General features: G+C 48.6%; 2 protein-coding genes across 2 annotated transcripts in view; one reads left to right on the top strand and one right to left on the bottom strand.

The window, feature by feature from the left end:
- LMBR1 (limb development membrane protein 1) overlaps window positions 1-6,954 on the top strand; it is a 106,677-nt gene extending 99,723 nt beyond the window's left edge. The window contains exons 15-16 of the mRNA XM_019659086.1: window positions 1,991-2,152; window positions 5,125-6,954. Coding sequence (XP_019514631.1) covers window positions 1,991-2,152; window positions 5,125-5,210 — 248 coding nt within the window. The 3' untranslated portion in view covers window positions 5,211-6,954. The remainder of the gene's footprint in view (window positions 1-1,990; window positions 2,153-5,124) is intronic.
- An 87-nt stretch (window positions 6,955-7,041) lies between these two features.
- The window catches only part of RNF32 (ring finger protein 32), a 26,913-nt gene continuing 18,621 nt past the window's right edge, over window positions 7,042-15,333 (bottom strand). Inside the window, exons 7-8 of the mRNA XM_019659102.1 lie at window positions 10,618-10,785; window positions 7,042-10,192 (exon numbers count right to left, since the gene is read on the bottom strand). Coding sequence (XP_019514647.1) covers window positions 9,944-10,192; window positions 10,618-10,785 — 417 coding nt within the window. The 3' untranslated portion in view covers window positions 7,042-9,943. The remainder of the gene's footprint in view (window positions 10,193-10,617; window positions 10,786-15,333) is intronic.

Here is a 15,333-nt window from a genome sequence, read left to right as displayed (position 1 = left end):
GTGCCAGTGGCTTCCACAGTGGAGTGTGTACCCTGTGAATTCAGAGTCATGGGGCTGCGTGAAGAAACTGTTAAAACTTGCATTTATCTTCATTGCTGTAATTTTGATTTAAAGTCTTTGCCTGTTTATAAAGTACATGTCAGTGAATAGTAAGTACATAGATAGTTACAAACAATCACACACACATATGTTGGGTATATGTGCTCTAATTTTGTTTTTGCTCATGGTGGTGCATGATTACATTTTTTTTAGACTAGATAAGACTTATGGGGCATCCGAGCAAGGAGTTTTATTCTGTAATGAGCTTCATGACATAACAGTTCTGTGTGTGTACAGATGTGTGCTTTTCCTGTGAGAGAGCCGTGCCTCTCACCAGATTCTCAAAGGAGTCTCTGGGCCTAGTGATCAAATAAACTACTTGTCTGGGACCTGAGACTGAAAGCAACGAGGTTGGTCTGTAGGGACTACATCGTGTCTAAAGATGGCTTCCTAGGGGAAATAAATGGTATTTTATTGGAAAAATAAAATGTATCCTTAGATACATATTCCTTTTAACAATCACAGTTCCGTTAAGGTGCCTGAGAAGCCACGGCCGCCATGGGTATCGTGATCTTATGCTGTGTGAGCTGCACCACGCAGCCTGCTGGGGCCTGGCCCTCTGCCTTCTTTGAAAAGAGATTTCATTGTGTGTTTCCATTAATCTTCTGTCTCTTTAAAATGTTATGGTAGATTGTTGTCTCTCAAATTGAAATACATTGGCCCTGGGTAGATGTGGCTACAAAGAAGCCCCCCGTCCTTATGATGCTGTTTGGATGTGAAGGTTTCCTGTTGTCTCCATAAGCTGCTTCTGTGGGCTCTGTCCCTACAGCAGGTGACGGGATTGCATGGGGGTGTTGATGAGAGTTAAGTTCCAAAGTTGGCTGAGAGGGTGAAATTCAGTTCAGTCGTAGTTATCCTTGAAATCCTTAGACCACCCATAAAATGAAGATCCATGGTTTGGTTTTTACAGCCATTTCTGGTTAAAAATTGTTATGGCCCCGTGTAGCTCTTCAATTTCTTCCTTGAAAAATGTCAACAATATACCAATGGTTAGAAAAACCCCACCACTCACATGTTCTTTACAGTAGGTACCGGGCTCGGGAATACACTCATTGAATAGAATGACTATTTACATTATTTTTTTAAATAAGAGGACTTGTTTTTGAACGTGTGTTGGTGAATTGAAGTAACGCCAGTACATATATGGCATAACTGCAATGCATTGCCAGCTCTGTCACTTTGATCCACAGCCTGTAGCATCTGATTCACAGTAATAATTTTGTTTCTGGAAAGGACTCACTCTGTGTGTGTTTCCTCATTTATGGAACGAGTGTAAGTATATGCAGGCGTTGGGATCAGACGAGAGGAAAAAACAGTTCCTGCCTTCGCGGAACTCACATTCTAGTAGGGAGCTGGGCCGTACATAAGCCAGCAGGAGAAAGCCAGTGCCTCAGGTAATGTGTGCTATGAAGAGGCATCATTTGGCCATGGAGGGGCCAGCTGTTTCAGGTGGGGTAAACAGGTGCCCTCGTGAAGGAGGTCGCTGTGGAACACTTTGGACTGGGACATGCAGCGGGAGACGGGACACGCGGTGGGGAGGGTGTGGGTTTGCCGGGGTCTTTTCCATCATGCCTCTTGTTTTTGATTTCAGCTGAGCAGGTGCCTGGCCTCCCCATATGAGCAGCACAGTGGCCTTTTTTCCACGAAAGTGTAAATTCTGAGCAACTGGCAAGGGCCATTTAGCATCGTGGCGCCTCACGTCCAAGTGACTGTGGCAAGCCTCTAAGCAGGTTAGGGCCGACTGGTCTAGCAGGTCATTCAACTGGGATTCTCACAAACAGAAAAGAGAAATCCGTGGAATTTGATCTGATTTGCACTTTATTTTGTGACATATACCTATAAATACATCGTACCTGATTTTATTAAGGGCTGTTCTGTTTGTTTTTGACAGGAATCACTAGATTTGATCTACTTGGAGACTTCGGAAGGTTTAATTGGCTGGGAAATTTCTATATTGTCTTATCCTACAATTTGCTTTTTGCTATTGTGACAACACTGTGTCTAGTCAGAAAATTCACCTCCGCTGTCCGAGAAGAGCTGTTCAAGGCCCTAGGTAATCATCAGGTGTATGAATGCTTTCTCTCCTTCTACTAATTGATAATTTTGACATTTGAGTTAATTTGAAATCTTCACTTACTCATTTTCCCAAATGTGCGACCCCTTAGCGATCACGTCCCCAAACCTGCTTGTTGCTTACGCTCTGGTGTAAAATGACCTCTTAGCCTCAGCTTCCTTGCCTGTAAAATGGTGATATCTTCCTGTTTTTAGGATGGTTGTGAATATTAACTGAAATAATTCTTGCAAAGGCCCGAGCATTGTCCTGGGACATCGAAAGGGCTCAGAAAACAGTAGCTCTTATGGTTACGAAGACGGTAGTCGCGGTGACGTGAGTGTGACAGAGTGCTGAAGGCTTAGTTTTGGTAATGATACCTCTGACTGGTTTTCAGTTAGGGATTTCTTGAGGCGTGGATTTTACAAGTGTCAGGCTGACCCATAATTCTCTTCGGTAAGCTAAATAATAATTCAGGATAAAGTATTCGTATTCTTGGCATTCATAGGATGCATAGTCCAGGAGTCACACGCTTTGTGACAATATGGAGAACTCCGAAGCCTGGCTGAAGTATGAAGGTTGTAAGTGTAACCCAGGAGTGTGTCTTCATGCTCAGCGTTAGCACTAACCATATTTCAGCCTCTCATTGGAGGAATGTAAACCAGGACAATATAAACTGTTGTGCTCTATACACCCTCTTGGGTTTGGGCCGTGTACTTTTATAATAAAAGACAGGAAAGGCAGTGATGTAGTGCAGAAAATCCTGACATTAGCTCACGGACGAATTGACATCATTTGAAGGTGAGCATTCTATGTTCCCCTGTGGCTTTTAGCTGCTGCAAAAGACAACAGTACCCTCGAGTCGCTGAGGCCGTTTTCCACATCACTGAAGCCTTACGGCAGCGGTAAAGCTTTGCAGCCACCAAGGCTGTCCAAGCCCCATGATTGAAAGGATGGCCTTTGGGAGGAAAAAGGATTTCATTATCTCTTCATATGTGTTTTACTTTATATTCACTGTGAGGGACCGACTGATGAAATATTGGCCTGAAAGGGAAAAGTTACATCTCATTTCAGCGGAAGCACAAGCACGTGGATGGATTTTAATGCCCAGGTTCCGTGATGCTGGCCAGACGTCATCAGACCCTTCTCTCAGCCGGGAGTCCAGCTAACCCTTCATTGTTAATCCTGATGTAATATTAGCAAGATTGGCCAGCCATCATCTCAGATCAGTTCCTGCTTGGCATTCACTGCCTGAGACGGTGGTCCAGGTCCTGCAGGGACGCCTGCTTGGAGTCCTGGGCGGCGGCGTCTGGCTGGGGAGGCCTGTGTCCAAGTGGCAGATGTAACCTGACCCCGCGGAAGGCCCGTACTGTTGGCCCTGCCTGTAGAGGCAGTGGGGTGATTAGACATGCAGAGCCACCCGATAGTGTTGGGTTTCCCCAACGTTTCCGCACTTCTTTGCGGTACTGTAAGGAAGCGATGCCTCACACGCAGGAAGAGGCCCCCTTGGTACCCATGTCGTGGGGCGAGCTGAGGCCTCAGGCGGGGGTGTCACTGGGCTCGTAACGTGAGCACAGTGTGCCCATCCCCTCCCTTCCCTTCCTTGTAGGTGTGTCTGCTGCTGTGTCACTGGTAGTAAACAGTGCCCATGTCACAGTCCCTGCAGGGCACCTGGGAGACTCTCAGCGTAGCTGTCGGGATGGCGGTGGGGCGATCGGTCCTACACAAGACAGACGTCATGGGTCCTCAGAGCCTGCCTGTGCTGCCCCAAGTTGCAGGAGGAAGCAGCTGAAATAACCTACCCAGAGGGGGTTCTGTGCCAGCCTGGGTGTTGACCCCTCACAGCTGGTCTCCCCGACCCCTCCCATACCCACAGCCACCAGCGTGGGTTCCCGTCGGCACTCAGTGCTTCGCCATCCCTAGGCCAAAGCCTCTTTTTGTGTTACATTCAGTTTTTCCTTCCTGTTCATCCATCACAGCCAGGCTCAATTTTATCTTTCTTTTCATTAAGATGTGCAGGCGATAGAAATTTTTCAGTTAGGAGTGTTATGTTGGCTTAAGAGTGATATAAAATTGCATAACTGTCAGGTAGATAACCATCCTGAATTTTAGGGGGAAAATAATCTTATCCAAATATGTTTCTAAGCTGTCACAAAGATCTAAGCCTCATAAAAGCTGTTTCCTCAGAATCTCTTCCATACATGTGAGTGCCTTTCTGCCTCACAGATTCAGAGGCCTGTAGCTTTACTCTCACAGGGACTCTTAGACTTTCTGCAGTGTTCTGTGTACTAGCTACAGCAGGTAAACAATCGCTGTGTGACACAGGGAGCTTAATGTCACTTACGGAGCGGTACTTTGTTAGTCTCTGACTGTTCCTGAGTACTGAAATATTATTTATGTTCAACTGGTTCTTTTGCCAGTTCTTCCTCTTTTTCATAATGGTTTTCATGGTTTTTCTTGTTAATTACATGATTAACATTTTGGTGTGTCTTTCATATGTTTTCCTGTGTGTACATATGTGTTTGTTTATGTTTTAAAACAAAGTAGGATCATACTTGTCTGTGGTCAGGCTCCCTGGGGGGCGCACTCTGAGATGGGAACAAGCTTACAGGAGGCTGCTTGGGGTGCTCTTGGGGTCAGTGCAGAGGGCGGGGAGAGGGACGGTGCACAGATGGGCCATGTGTCTCTCACCAGAAACCCCAGTGGGCCCTGGGGGTAGTGAGGAAGGGATGGCCCTGGAGCCGGAACCTCACTGGTTGGAGAAAGGGGGTGAGTTCCCACCAGGCAGCTGCCTCCAGCTTAGCCTCTGCCCCCCCGGGAGCTGCCAGCAGGGAGAAGAGACTTTCTCCCTAAGGGGGTCTGGCTAGTACCTCGGTTTCCATGGTAGCACTTTATATTCGGCCTTGTTCATCTCCCTACTCTTTGCCCAGCACTGTACGAGCATCATTTCTCACCATTTTCTTATTTTCCTGCAGGGCTTCATAAGCTCCACTTATCAGATACTTCAGGGGACCCAGGGACAACCAAGCCTTCTGCAAATGGGCACCAGAAAGCACTGTGAGACCCAGCACCGCCTGCAGCCGGCACCCTGGGCACCGCACCCCCAGCACCTGGCAGCCAGGCCACAGTCGGCCTGGCCTGTGGCCGTCCTCATCCCAGAGTGTCCTGAGCGCTTGGCCGGCGCAGGCCCTGTGCTGTCCAGTTGCACATGGGTGCCTTTGGGCAGCACGTTCCTCTGTGCCCGTTTGCTCCCACCAGCCGGCAGTCACCCCCTTGGGGATGCCAGAAAGGCTGGTTTCAGGCTCTTAAGGATTCACTGGAAGCCACCGCCGATGCTATTCAGAACCTAGAAGCCTGCGTGAGAGGCGTCTTGGTGCTGGGACGCGAGGGGAGGTGCTGCAGAGCGTGAGGCTCATCGACGTCCTCCTTGCAGGGGCGTGTGAATTGTAAGAGCCACAGACGATGTTTTCTCTTAAAGAAAAAGCACAAGGCGTAGTTCTGGTTTGTGTTGTGGAGCGATGCTGAGTGGACTTCGAGTCATGGGAAGACAGGAAATTCCTCTGAAGCCTGCGCCTGGGTGGAGTGCCATGGGAACGCCTGGTCTGTGCAGTGTGGGACACAGCAGTCGGAGGTGTGTGTGGGCGGGTGCCCCAGAGTCGGAGCAGGAGCTGGCGTTTCCTCTGTGACACAGCCGCCTGTGCTGACTCTGGACCGAGACTGTCCTTCCAGGCACAGGCACTTGCCGTTCTAAGCCTTTTTTCAGAATCCCCAGTTCCTTCTGCTCCTGTGTCCCCTCTGAGACCACACACGCTCTGTGGTAGAACCCTTGTTCCGCCACGTTCTGCGCTGTGGCCACTTTTGTATATGCCAGTTTGACCCTCAGACATGAAGGTTACCAGTTTAACACCCAGACACACAGCACCAGCATTCCCGGTGCAAGGACCGTTTTGCAGTGATCATTCACTTACAGATTGTAAATAGTCCTGGGGGTGGTTTCTTGACTGGAAGTCCACTGAATAAAAACCATAAGATTATCATCCTGTGTTAACATCCACTGGGGCAGAATACCAAAAATTGTGCCCACAGAACACGAGATGGGCCATTTGCACACAATTCGTAGTCATCCCATTTCTGTAAATACATGTCACATGCACTGTGTCACATGCACGATGTGTCATATGAACCACATGTGTGGCAATTGATAGTCTGTGTTCAGACAAGAGTAAAATAACATTTTTCTCAAATTGTTGAGTTTAAAGCCTTTTTGGGAGGGAGATATTTATGAAAAAGGGGCTGCATTACTTGATGTCCAAAATTTCCACTTAGAGCCAAAATAATAAGAACAATGAGTCTGTATGTTTGTAAGCTCCATGGAGCTTACATGTCCTTTATACCTCTGCATTTCCTTCTGGGCTCCTCTTGTTAAAGTGCAGCTTAGTTTTTAAAAAAGAACATCTTATGATTGTTCACAACACCCGGTAAATACCACTAGTCCTCGTATTGGTGACTGTCCCAGCGTCGGGCCCGCACACTGAGAACCCAGTAAAACTGGCTGCTGTCAAGGTCATGGGCACTCAGCCCTCTTGACGCATCAGCTGCCAGCTTTGCGCCTCACTGGGACCTGCCTGCCGTCCATGCTGTGAGCAGGCCAGCTCAGAGGGCGTGGAAGAGACTTCTTCAAATACAAGAATAACATTTTTAAGTCACACCGATTTCAGGGCACGTCCGGAGAAAGTGTTCCTGGGCATTTGTAAGATGTCTGAACCTTTTTGAGTAAATATTAAACTTTTCAATGTCTGTATGAACTCTGTCTATTGGAAGTTTCTGTCTGAGGACCTGAGACCTCGGATTAGTAGGCGGTAATGTATATTAGCAGCTCCTAAGGCTTATTGTCTTTGTCGCTGTTGAAATGGGACACCCATCATGTGGCAGGATGGTGAGAACCTGGGGTCTTAAATACACATTGTTACAGGCTTGGGCTCCCGTGCAGTTACAGCCACTTGGGGCTGTGCCGACAGCGCGTGTCCCGGTCACACACTCAGGCAGCTTCCCCTGGAGGGAGGGGCGCATCCCACATGCAGGTGCGTCCGTGGACACACACCGTGCCAGCTGTAGGAGCCTGTGACAGAAGTGGGTGGTGGCCCCCTGAGGCCTGGCACTGGACACTGGGAAGGACAGGCGCCCTTCGGGTCTCCTTGGCTGCAGATGTAGCTGGTGAGGGCACAACACCAAGGTGGGGCCTGGTGGGGCGCGCCCATGACGCTCCTCGCACTGGCCCCTGGCTCCCTCCACCCCCAGCTCGGTGCTGTCGTCACAGTTTCTTAAGGGGACCTGGCCAGGGCTCACATTAATTGGTTCTGCAATATTGAAATAAAGTATTTTAAAATTATTAAATTTACAGAGTATAACATTGTTAACGATTTTTACTGATTTTCCAAGGTATTTCTTAGATTTATCTTTACTTAGCTTTATATGCATTCTATACAGAATAGACCTCTAAATAGGAGACTTTCTGTGAACATTTTACACACCCGAGTGTGAGCTCCATCTCACTGGCGGACGGGGTCAGTGGATGAGGGTGGAACCTTCATGTGGCTCTGACTCTGGAACCCCAGCACGCCCTGAACTTGCTGCTGTAGCCTCGAAGCTCGAGCCTGCTGACAGCACGTGCTTTCGCTGGGAAGCCCAATGTGGCTTTCTTCGTGGTTAGCAGAGCACATAATGCATAAAGGCAGAATTCTTACAGTAACTAAAAAAATATGAGCATGCGTGAGTGTTGACTTTTTAAACTTTAAAAAATCTGGTTTTATGTTCAAAAATGTTTTTTGTTTACAGTGTTTTGTTTACAAATTGTCAGTCTTGTTTGTTTCTATGAGATACTTCCACTGTGACTTTTTAAATGTCTTAGAAATTAAAGTTTTACAAAAATGAGTTTTTTGGTTTACAGGCACTCAAACGTATGGTTTAAAAAATTTTTTTAAATAGTCATGTCTAAGGGTCTATATAGGTTACTTCTGTTTCAATTTTATAAACGGCAATAATTATTCTGGTGCCATGTGGAATTGAGGAAGAAGTGGGTATTTTCTCTTTCCTTTTGCTGTGGAGTTATTGGTAGATCGATTTCTTGCCACCTGAAAGAAATGTAACAGCAGTAATTGGAATTGTGTATATTGTTTAGTTGTTTGAGTTATTTGGATTTGGTTCCTCTAATCTCTTCCTAGAAGACCTGGACCACCTAACTGTGTCCACACAGCTTTATCCCGAGTTCCCGGAAGACTACGTGACACCAGCCTCTGACTGATTCCCTGACAGGAGCTTTTACACCTGTGGCTTTCAGTCTCTTTGGCTTCAGGAAGACACATTTTACATTGTAACTCAGCATAAGGTATACTTCGATACATATAAACCAACATTTAACAAAACAGTACCTACTTTTACTATGTGATGTTCTGCTGGCAATTTCTGTTCGGTTCTGTTATTACTTTTTAAAATTCTAGACACAAACCCCTAAGTTGTTTTCTGACCTACTAATAGATGGTAAACCAGTTTGAAAAACGTGACTTTGGAATCTGAAAGAACAAATACAAAGACCCTTTTTTGGCTTGTGAAAATTGTTCAGGTAAGATTCGTGATTACAAATACCACTGAGGCAAAATTATCAACATGCAAACAACTTGTACTGCAAAAATGTAATTAAAATCAGTAGAAGTTGCAAAAACTGAAAAACGGATTATAAAATTTCAAAACTAGATTGATCCATATGCCGTGAAGGGGCAGAGCTAGGAGCTAGCTTTCAAAAGTTATTTAACTTCCAATTCTGTGTAATTGAATTAGGAAAACGTTTTTGCAAGTTCAAATGTAACCACATAGGAAATTCAGACAAAAACCCCAGTCATTTTTGGACACGACTTTGGTATCACGTCCTTCTGAACATGTTAAAGAAGTGGCTTTCACAGGAGGCAGCAGCTAATGTCCATGGTGTCTGAGGACCAAAGTGAGACAGGATGTGGGGAGGCAGAGAGTCAGACGGGGTGCTGAGAACCAGAGGAAGTGCTTTACCAGTTAATGAAATGCTGCATGATGTTGTGATGTCTTTTCCTTTGGGAAGCTATTATTAAAAGAATGCGCCACTTACAGATGGTGGCCCTGAGCATCAGGGATGTGGCCTGCGGTGGCAGAGTGCCACGATGCTGCGGGACTCCGTTCACGGCCCCTTGGACGCATGCACAACCCTTCTGTGTCGACTGGACAGTCTGCCTGGAGGGTGAGGAGACAGGTCCTCTGGTCTCTCCTCTGCCTACACCTCCCTCCTCAGAGACACTTCTTTTAAGGGTGCTTTCAGGTTACCAGCGTGCTGGTCAGACAAGCTGTGTGCAGCACCCATGTCCTTGGCGGAGCCTGGGACACAGTGGGACCGCCTGGCAGGCCCACTGCTGCCAATCAGAACTCCATGGAAACAGGCCAGTTATTCAGATGAAGAAAGGGAGTGATTTACTGCTCTGAGCAATCCTGACTGGTCCATGAAGCAACACATCAGTAAGTTACAGAACCCCTGAAACCCAAATTTTATTCTTTCCTCACTTTGAGCAGATTAAACTCATGAATTTGAAATTTTCTTTTTATGGACTAAAGAGTAAAACTGGATGGGCTGTCAGCTTTTACAGCATAGCTGGGTTTCCCCTGTACGACTAAGAGAACAGATTACACTGTGGCACTTAACCCCAACCCCCCCACAAGTCGTCCATATTTAAGCAGGGCTTCCCCCAAAATGGTATAATGTTTCCTGCCATGAGTTCAACTTGCAAGAATTTTCTTCTGGTAGCAAGAGCGGCAGACAGGACAGACGTGGAAAGGGGAGCCGTGCCCCCAGAACTCCTCCAGGGCGAGGAGACACTCGTGGTGAAACGTGTGTGAGCAGGACAGCAGTACGGTCTCCCGGGAGCGCTGGCCGCCGCCTGTCCCCGACGCCGCGTGGTGGCTGTCGCTGCTTGCTGAAAGTGGGGTCAGGCAGATGGGACACTCGCAGGCCTCCCGGTGCAGAGCCTGCAACACAGACGTGAGTGTGTCATGCAGGCCTCTCGTGGCACTCTACGAGGAAGTTTCCAGGGTGACGAGAACCGTATACCTGGCGACATGGATCTGGTGACAAGGACGGTTCACTGTGTGAAGATCACCTTAGTCACACAGACTCAAGGGTCAGGCAGGAAACCTGTCGGAGAGTAACATGCAGGCTGGCTTTCCCTTTGGAGTTTCACTGCTCACAAAATGGCACCATCAAAGCCGAATTTCCAACCAAAGGGCCTTGCAGTCACCCCGGACCGGGTGAGGAAGGTCCAAACAGCCTCCTAGTGCCAGCTCAAAGCACAGGCTGGCACTCCCGGGTCCTCTGACGAGCCCCTCCATGTCCCCTCCCGCGTCACCGCAGAGCCCTGTGGCCACGCTGCGCCGGGTCACTGACCAGCACCTACCTGCTTGTGGATTTTCTGCCAGGCCTCGTCTGTGAGCTCGCGGCCACACTTGTCCTCCAGCTGCTGCAGGACGCTGCGGTTTATGGCCAAGCAGCGGTCGATTTCTGCAAAGAGCTCGTCTATGTCCGTGTGGAAGGAGCGCAGGACACGGTGACTGATCTCTGTGAACTGAGGGACGAGGGAGGGAGCAGACTTAGTGCTGCCGGGCAGTTCTTGGGGGAGATGGAGGCACGCGCCTTCCAGGGTTCTGAGCACCTAATTTCACTGATTCCCCTCTAACCTCTGCTTTTGAACAATGCTTTTTGGGGAAATAGACCTCTAGTTACCTATTAGGTTGGTGCAAAAGTAATTGCGGTTTTGCCATTACACATAACGGCAAAAACCGCAATTACCTTTGCATCAATATAATAGCTCCATGTCCAGGTAATCGATGCCGAGAGATCACCAGAAAGGTTCACCTGGTTGTCAGCAAGGAATACATTGAAGTTAAAAGTTGGGAGGAGAAAGGAGTTAGAATTTTACAAAAGGAGGGCAGTCGTTGCTGGTTCGTGTCTGCTTGCCAGCATCCTCCCACTGTGGTTACAGATTATGAATTATCATTTTAATGTGACCATTAAAAAAAGGAAATCCACCCTGTTTTAAACTAGTTATCCAGCCTGCTTTTCTCACCAAGCTATAAAATCATAATTTGAAAACCCTTATTGCCTAAGGACCTTAAAAATCTCTTTACATAAGGTGATGCAATGAATTCATCGACAGTTGTATGCCCCTTTGCTGCAGGACAGATCTTCAGGATTTAAAATTCTGTTTTCCCTGCAGCATAAATATGGGGACAGCATATTACATTTTATCTCAAACTTTTAAAAAGTTTGCTTTGAAGGTATTATCCTTAAATTTAGTCTCTAATACTCGCCCAAGCTCAGTTCTTTCTATGAAGTACTATACTTTTGATACAAAAAGATTTAGAAAGGCCCAGTGATCTTAGGACAAATGATTTAGTTGCACATTATTAGTTGGTTGTGGCATGGCGTGCTATCACTTCCTGCTGGTAGGAAACCAGAATTGCCAGGATGAAGCAAAATTACTACCCACTCTCCTGCTACGTAGCGTATGGATTGGTGAATTCAATCCTGTGTGACTGGTCAGGTGGAACATGCCTATATAATGTAGATAATGGACTCATGGGTGGTTTCCCCCAGCAGGTTCATTTTTGTGCCATTACAAAGTAACAGTTGCTAATGGCAAAGGAGCATAACATAGTATCCTTTGGTCTCTTCTACACTCAGTTTGGCTGTGTGCCCTAATTTGGAAATATTTAGTACATGCTTTTTCTCCCTGTTCTCAGTGAATTTTAATCTTCAAAATTAGGAACTGTAAACCCTTGTGTATATGCCCTTCCGTTACGGTGTTATCACTCCTTTTTAAAAAAGTAAAGTCCTATATTTATTGATTTATTAGAAATTTAACATGTCTTAAACTTTAGTAGGGTTTTATTAAGACAATCATTGTTTTCGTTAGTGTTTTGGTTACAGGCGTACAGGTTTCAGATGGTTTGCCCATTTTCCGCTAAGGCCTGCATGATTTTTCAGGAACATACACATTAGCAGAAATGCCTAGATAGATAAGTGATGCTGTGATTACGAAGGGCTTCAAGATTCCAGAAGTCAGTCTCACATGGGTTGGGCAGGAAGAATATAGTTTTATGGATTTCAGTTAAGCTGTAAAGATCTGGATTATCAGAGTAGGACAGGCGTTCACTGCTGAGGAACTCTGGAGACTGGAAAGAGCTGGGGCATGGGGGTTCTACGTGAATGGTTTATCGGACTGCATCTGCTTTTATTATTTTTCTCTCCACAGTCTTTTCAAAGTGGGGTAGGATATGCTTAGGGAAAAACCCCTTTTAGTATAAATGTGTTTAGAACTTTGTAAAATGTAGGCCCTGTAAGCTGCTCTATCTAGATTGGCATTGCCCAACAGAAATGTAACCTGAGCCAAACCTGCACTCTTAAGATTTGTAGGATCTGCATTAAAACGTTTGTTGAGAGGGAAAATTAATTTCAATGTGTTTTATTTAACCTAAAATATCCAAATTATCTTTTGAAAGTGTACCAATTGAATAAACTATTAAAGGTATAGTTTGCATTCTTTTTTTCCTGGTAAGACTCTGAAGTCCCGTGGGTATTGTGCATTTCTAGCACATCTGAATTCGGACTCGACAACCACATGTGGCTCATGGCAACCTGTTCTGGACAGCGAGGCCGGTGGCTGCATCACTGGGGAGCGACCATGTCATCTGAGGCACGGAGAGGTACCTCGCCCAGAAACACACCAGCAGCCCCTTCGCCAAACCTCTGAAGATGGTGTAAACGGTGCGGGGTGATCTGCTGTTTGGAGGGTGTGACAGGAGTGCCTGTCCCCTTCCTCTCGTGCTCGTCCCTCCCCTGCACAGAGCTGTCTACAGAAGTCGGCGTCTCATCCAGAAACCACATTTCCGTTCCCTGTGCTAGGTGGGGCCACACGACATAGCTCTTCCAAGTGGAAATGGGGTTTCTCTGGCCGGACACACAGGTGTCTGAGGCCCAGGGGAAGGTAGAGGGAAAGGATGGAGGGGACAGTGCTCGTGTCCCACAGGGTGGCGTGCTGCACTCGTGAGACTGAAGCTTCTGTTTTCAGCGATTGAAATCAGAGGGGGGTTTGTTCCAGCAGTTAGAGGTGTCCTGACTCTGTGCGTACATCTGTCTCATGGAATTGGGCTGGATAAAAGAAGCTGAGCCTATCGGAATCGTGCACTTAGGTGCGTGATATGGGGACGTACATTGTAGATGGCGTAGCACATTCCAGCTTTCAACTCCAGTCAAGTGGTGGTTAATGACAGAGACGGGTCTGAGAAATGCGTCATTAGGCGGTTGCGTCATTGTGCGAACATCACACAGGCGCCTAACCCTAGGTGATACGGCCCACGGCACACCTAGGCTGGGTGGGAGAGCCTACCGATCCTGGGCTGCCACCTGAACATAACAGCAGGAAATGAATCAGGCACAAGTGACGTGACCAAGAGCTCCGGGAACACGAGATGCGTGAGGCTGCTGCCTGTGTCACACGGCCAGTTTTACAGCGAACTTTTCTGTTAAAGCGGAAGGGTACCCTCTAAAGTAACTAAGAAGTTTAGTGCAGTAAATACACACGCCAGTAGCATGGCCCTTTATTACTATCAAGTGTTGCTACTGTACAGTCATAGAGCTACACCGTTGTTGCCTTACAGCCGATTCCAAGACCACTCCCTCTGCATTAGCCTCTAACCCTATTAGTCTTGAGGGAGTGTCTCGGTATGACTGAGGCCCGGAAGCTCTCTCTGAGGCAGTGTCTCGGTATGACCGAGGCCGGTAAAGCTCTCTCTGGGGGGTGCCTCAGGTGTGACTGTGACCTGATGGAATGATAATAGTCATCTCCCCTGGGAGGACACAGTAACAAGGTGTCCTGGGGCTATGTGGTGGATGTATGAAGGCATAGCATTTGTTGGAATACAATGGGATATGTTAATGGAAAAAGGCCTTAAGGCACAAATCATACCCGGTTGCTAATTGACAGTTTTACTTCTTTGAAAATTCTCAATAAAAGCCAGGCGCTGACCCGATTTGGCTCTCAGTCTTCTCTGGCTGAGTCCCTTGGTCTCGCTCTTATCTTACTTCTGTCTCTTGTTCTTATTCAATCTGCGTCGCTCCTCTAGAGACCCATTTGCCCTTGCCACGCAGGATGTGACACATTACACGACCAGCTACACCGTTATGCCGTCAGCTACACCGTTATGCCGTCAGCTACACCGTTACATGGTCAGCTACACCTTTACGCCGGCAGCTACACCCTTACAGGATCAGCTACACCGTTACACCATCACCACTTATGCGTAAGCGAAGCCTTGCGCTGCGGCATACTACGTCATTACGGCGTACTACGTCACTACGGCATACTACGTCATTACGGCGTGCTACGTCACTATGGCATTGTGACAGGGCGGCTACACGTCTGCCGGCCTGCGCGGTTGCTAGGCAACAGGAATCCCTCCGCTCTACCCTCCTGTCAGGGACTCCGACGGTGTGTCCCAGTCCAGGGTCGCCTCACGCGCGCCTGGCGGAGTGCAGCGCTGAAGGCACCTCGGAAGCGGTGTCCGGCGCGTCACCGACGTGGTGTCCGAGCCCGGGACGGCGCGGCGCTGTGGTGAGTGAGCCTGGCGGCCCGTCGTTGGCTGGGCTCCCGGCGGGCGGTGGGCTGCGAGAGCCGCGCGTGGCCCGGGAGGAGGCCGCGGCGGCCTTCCGTGGGCGCAGGGCTGGTCCTCCGCGCCGCCGGCCGGTGTCGCCCGCAGAGGCGCCGGGGCTCCGCTCTCAGCTCTCCCTGTTCCCGCTGCGCTCCGGCGAGGACGTGGGGCGCGCAGAGTGGGGTTTCCGGACGCGCGACTTCCAGGGCCCCGGGCTTCCCTTCCTGCGCGTCGGGCCTCGGGTCCCCGGGCGCGTTCTCAAAGCGGCGCTGACCCCCGAGCGCCGCGCGGGGAGGACGCGCGTGCGCGGGACCGACGGGGGTCGCGCGTGCGCGGTCCCGGCGCGGCAGCGCCCGCAGGGGGCGCGTGAGGAGCGCGGGCTCTCGGGCCAGTCCCGGGGCGCCCAGCGGCTCGCAGGCTCCTGGAGCGCCGTGCTTCCCGGAGGCAGGGCCCCCGGCCCAGGC

Source organism: Hipposideros armiger, unplaced genomic scaffold, assembly GCF_001890085.2.
Source record: "Hipposideros armiger isolate ML-2016 unplaced genomic scaffold, ASM189008v1 scaffold_295, whole genome shotgun sequence".
Lineage (NCBI taxonomy): Eukaryota > Metazoa > Chordata > Mammalia > Chiroptera > Hipposideridae > Hipposideros > Hipposideros armiger.
The sequence above is the reverse complement of the archived record's forward strand: the minus strand, read 5'-3'. Positions and strand labels throughout refer to the sequence as shown.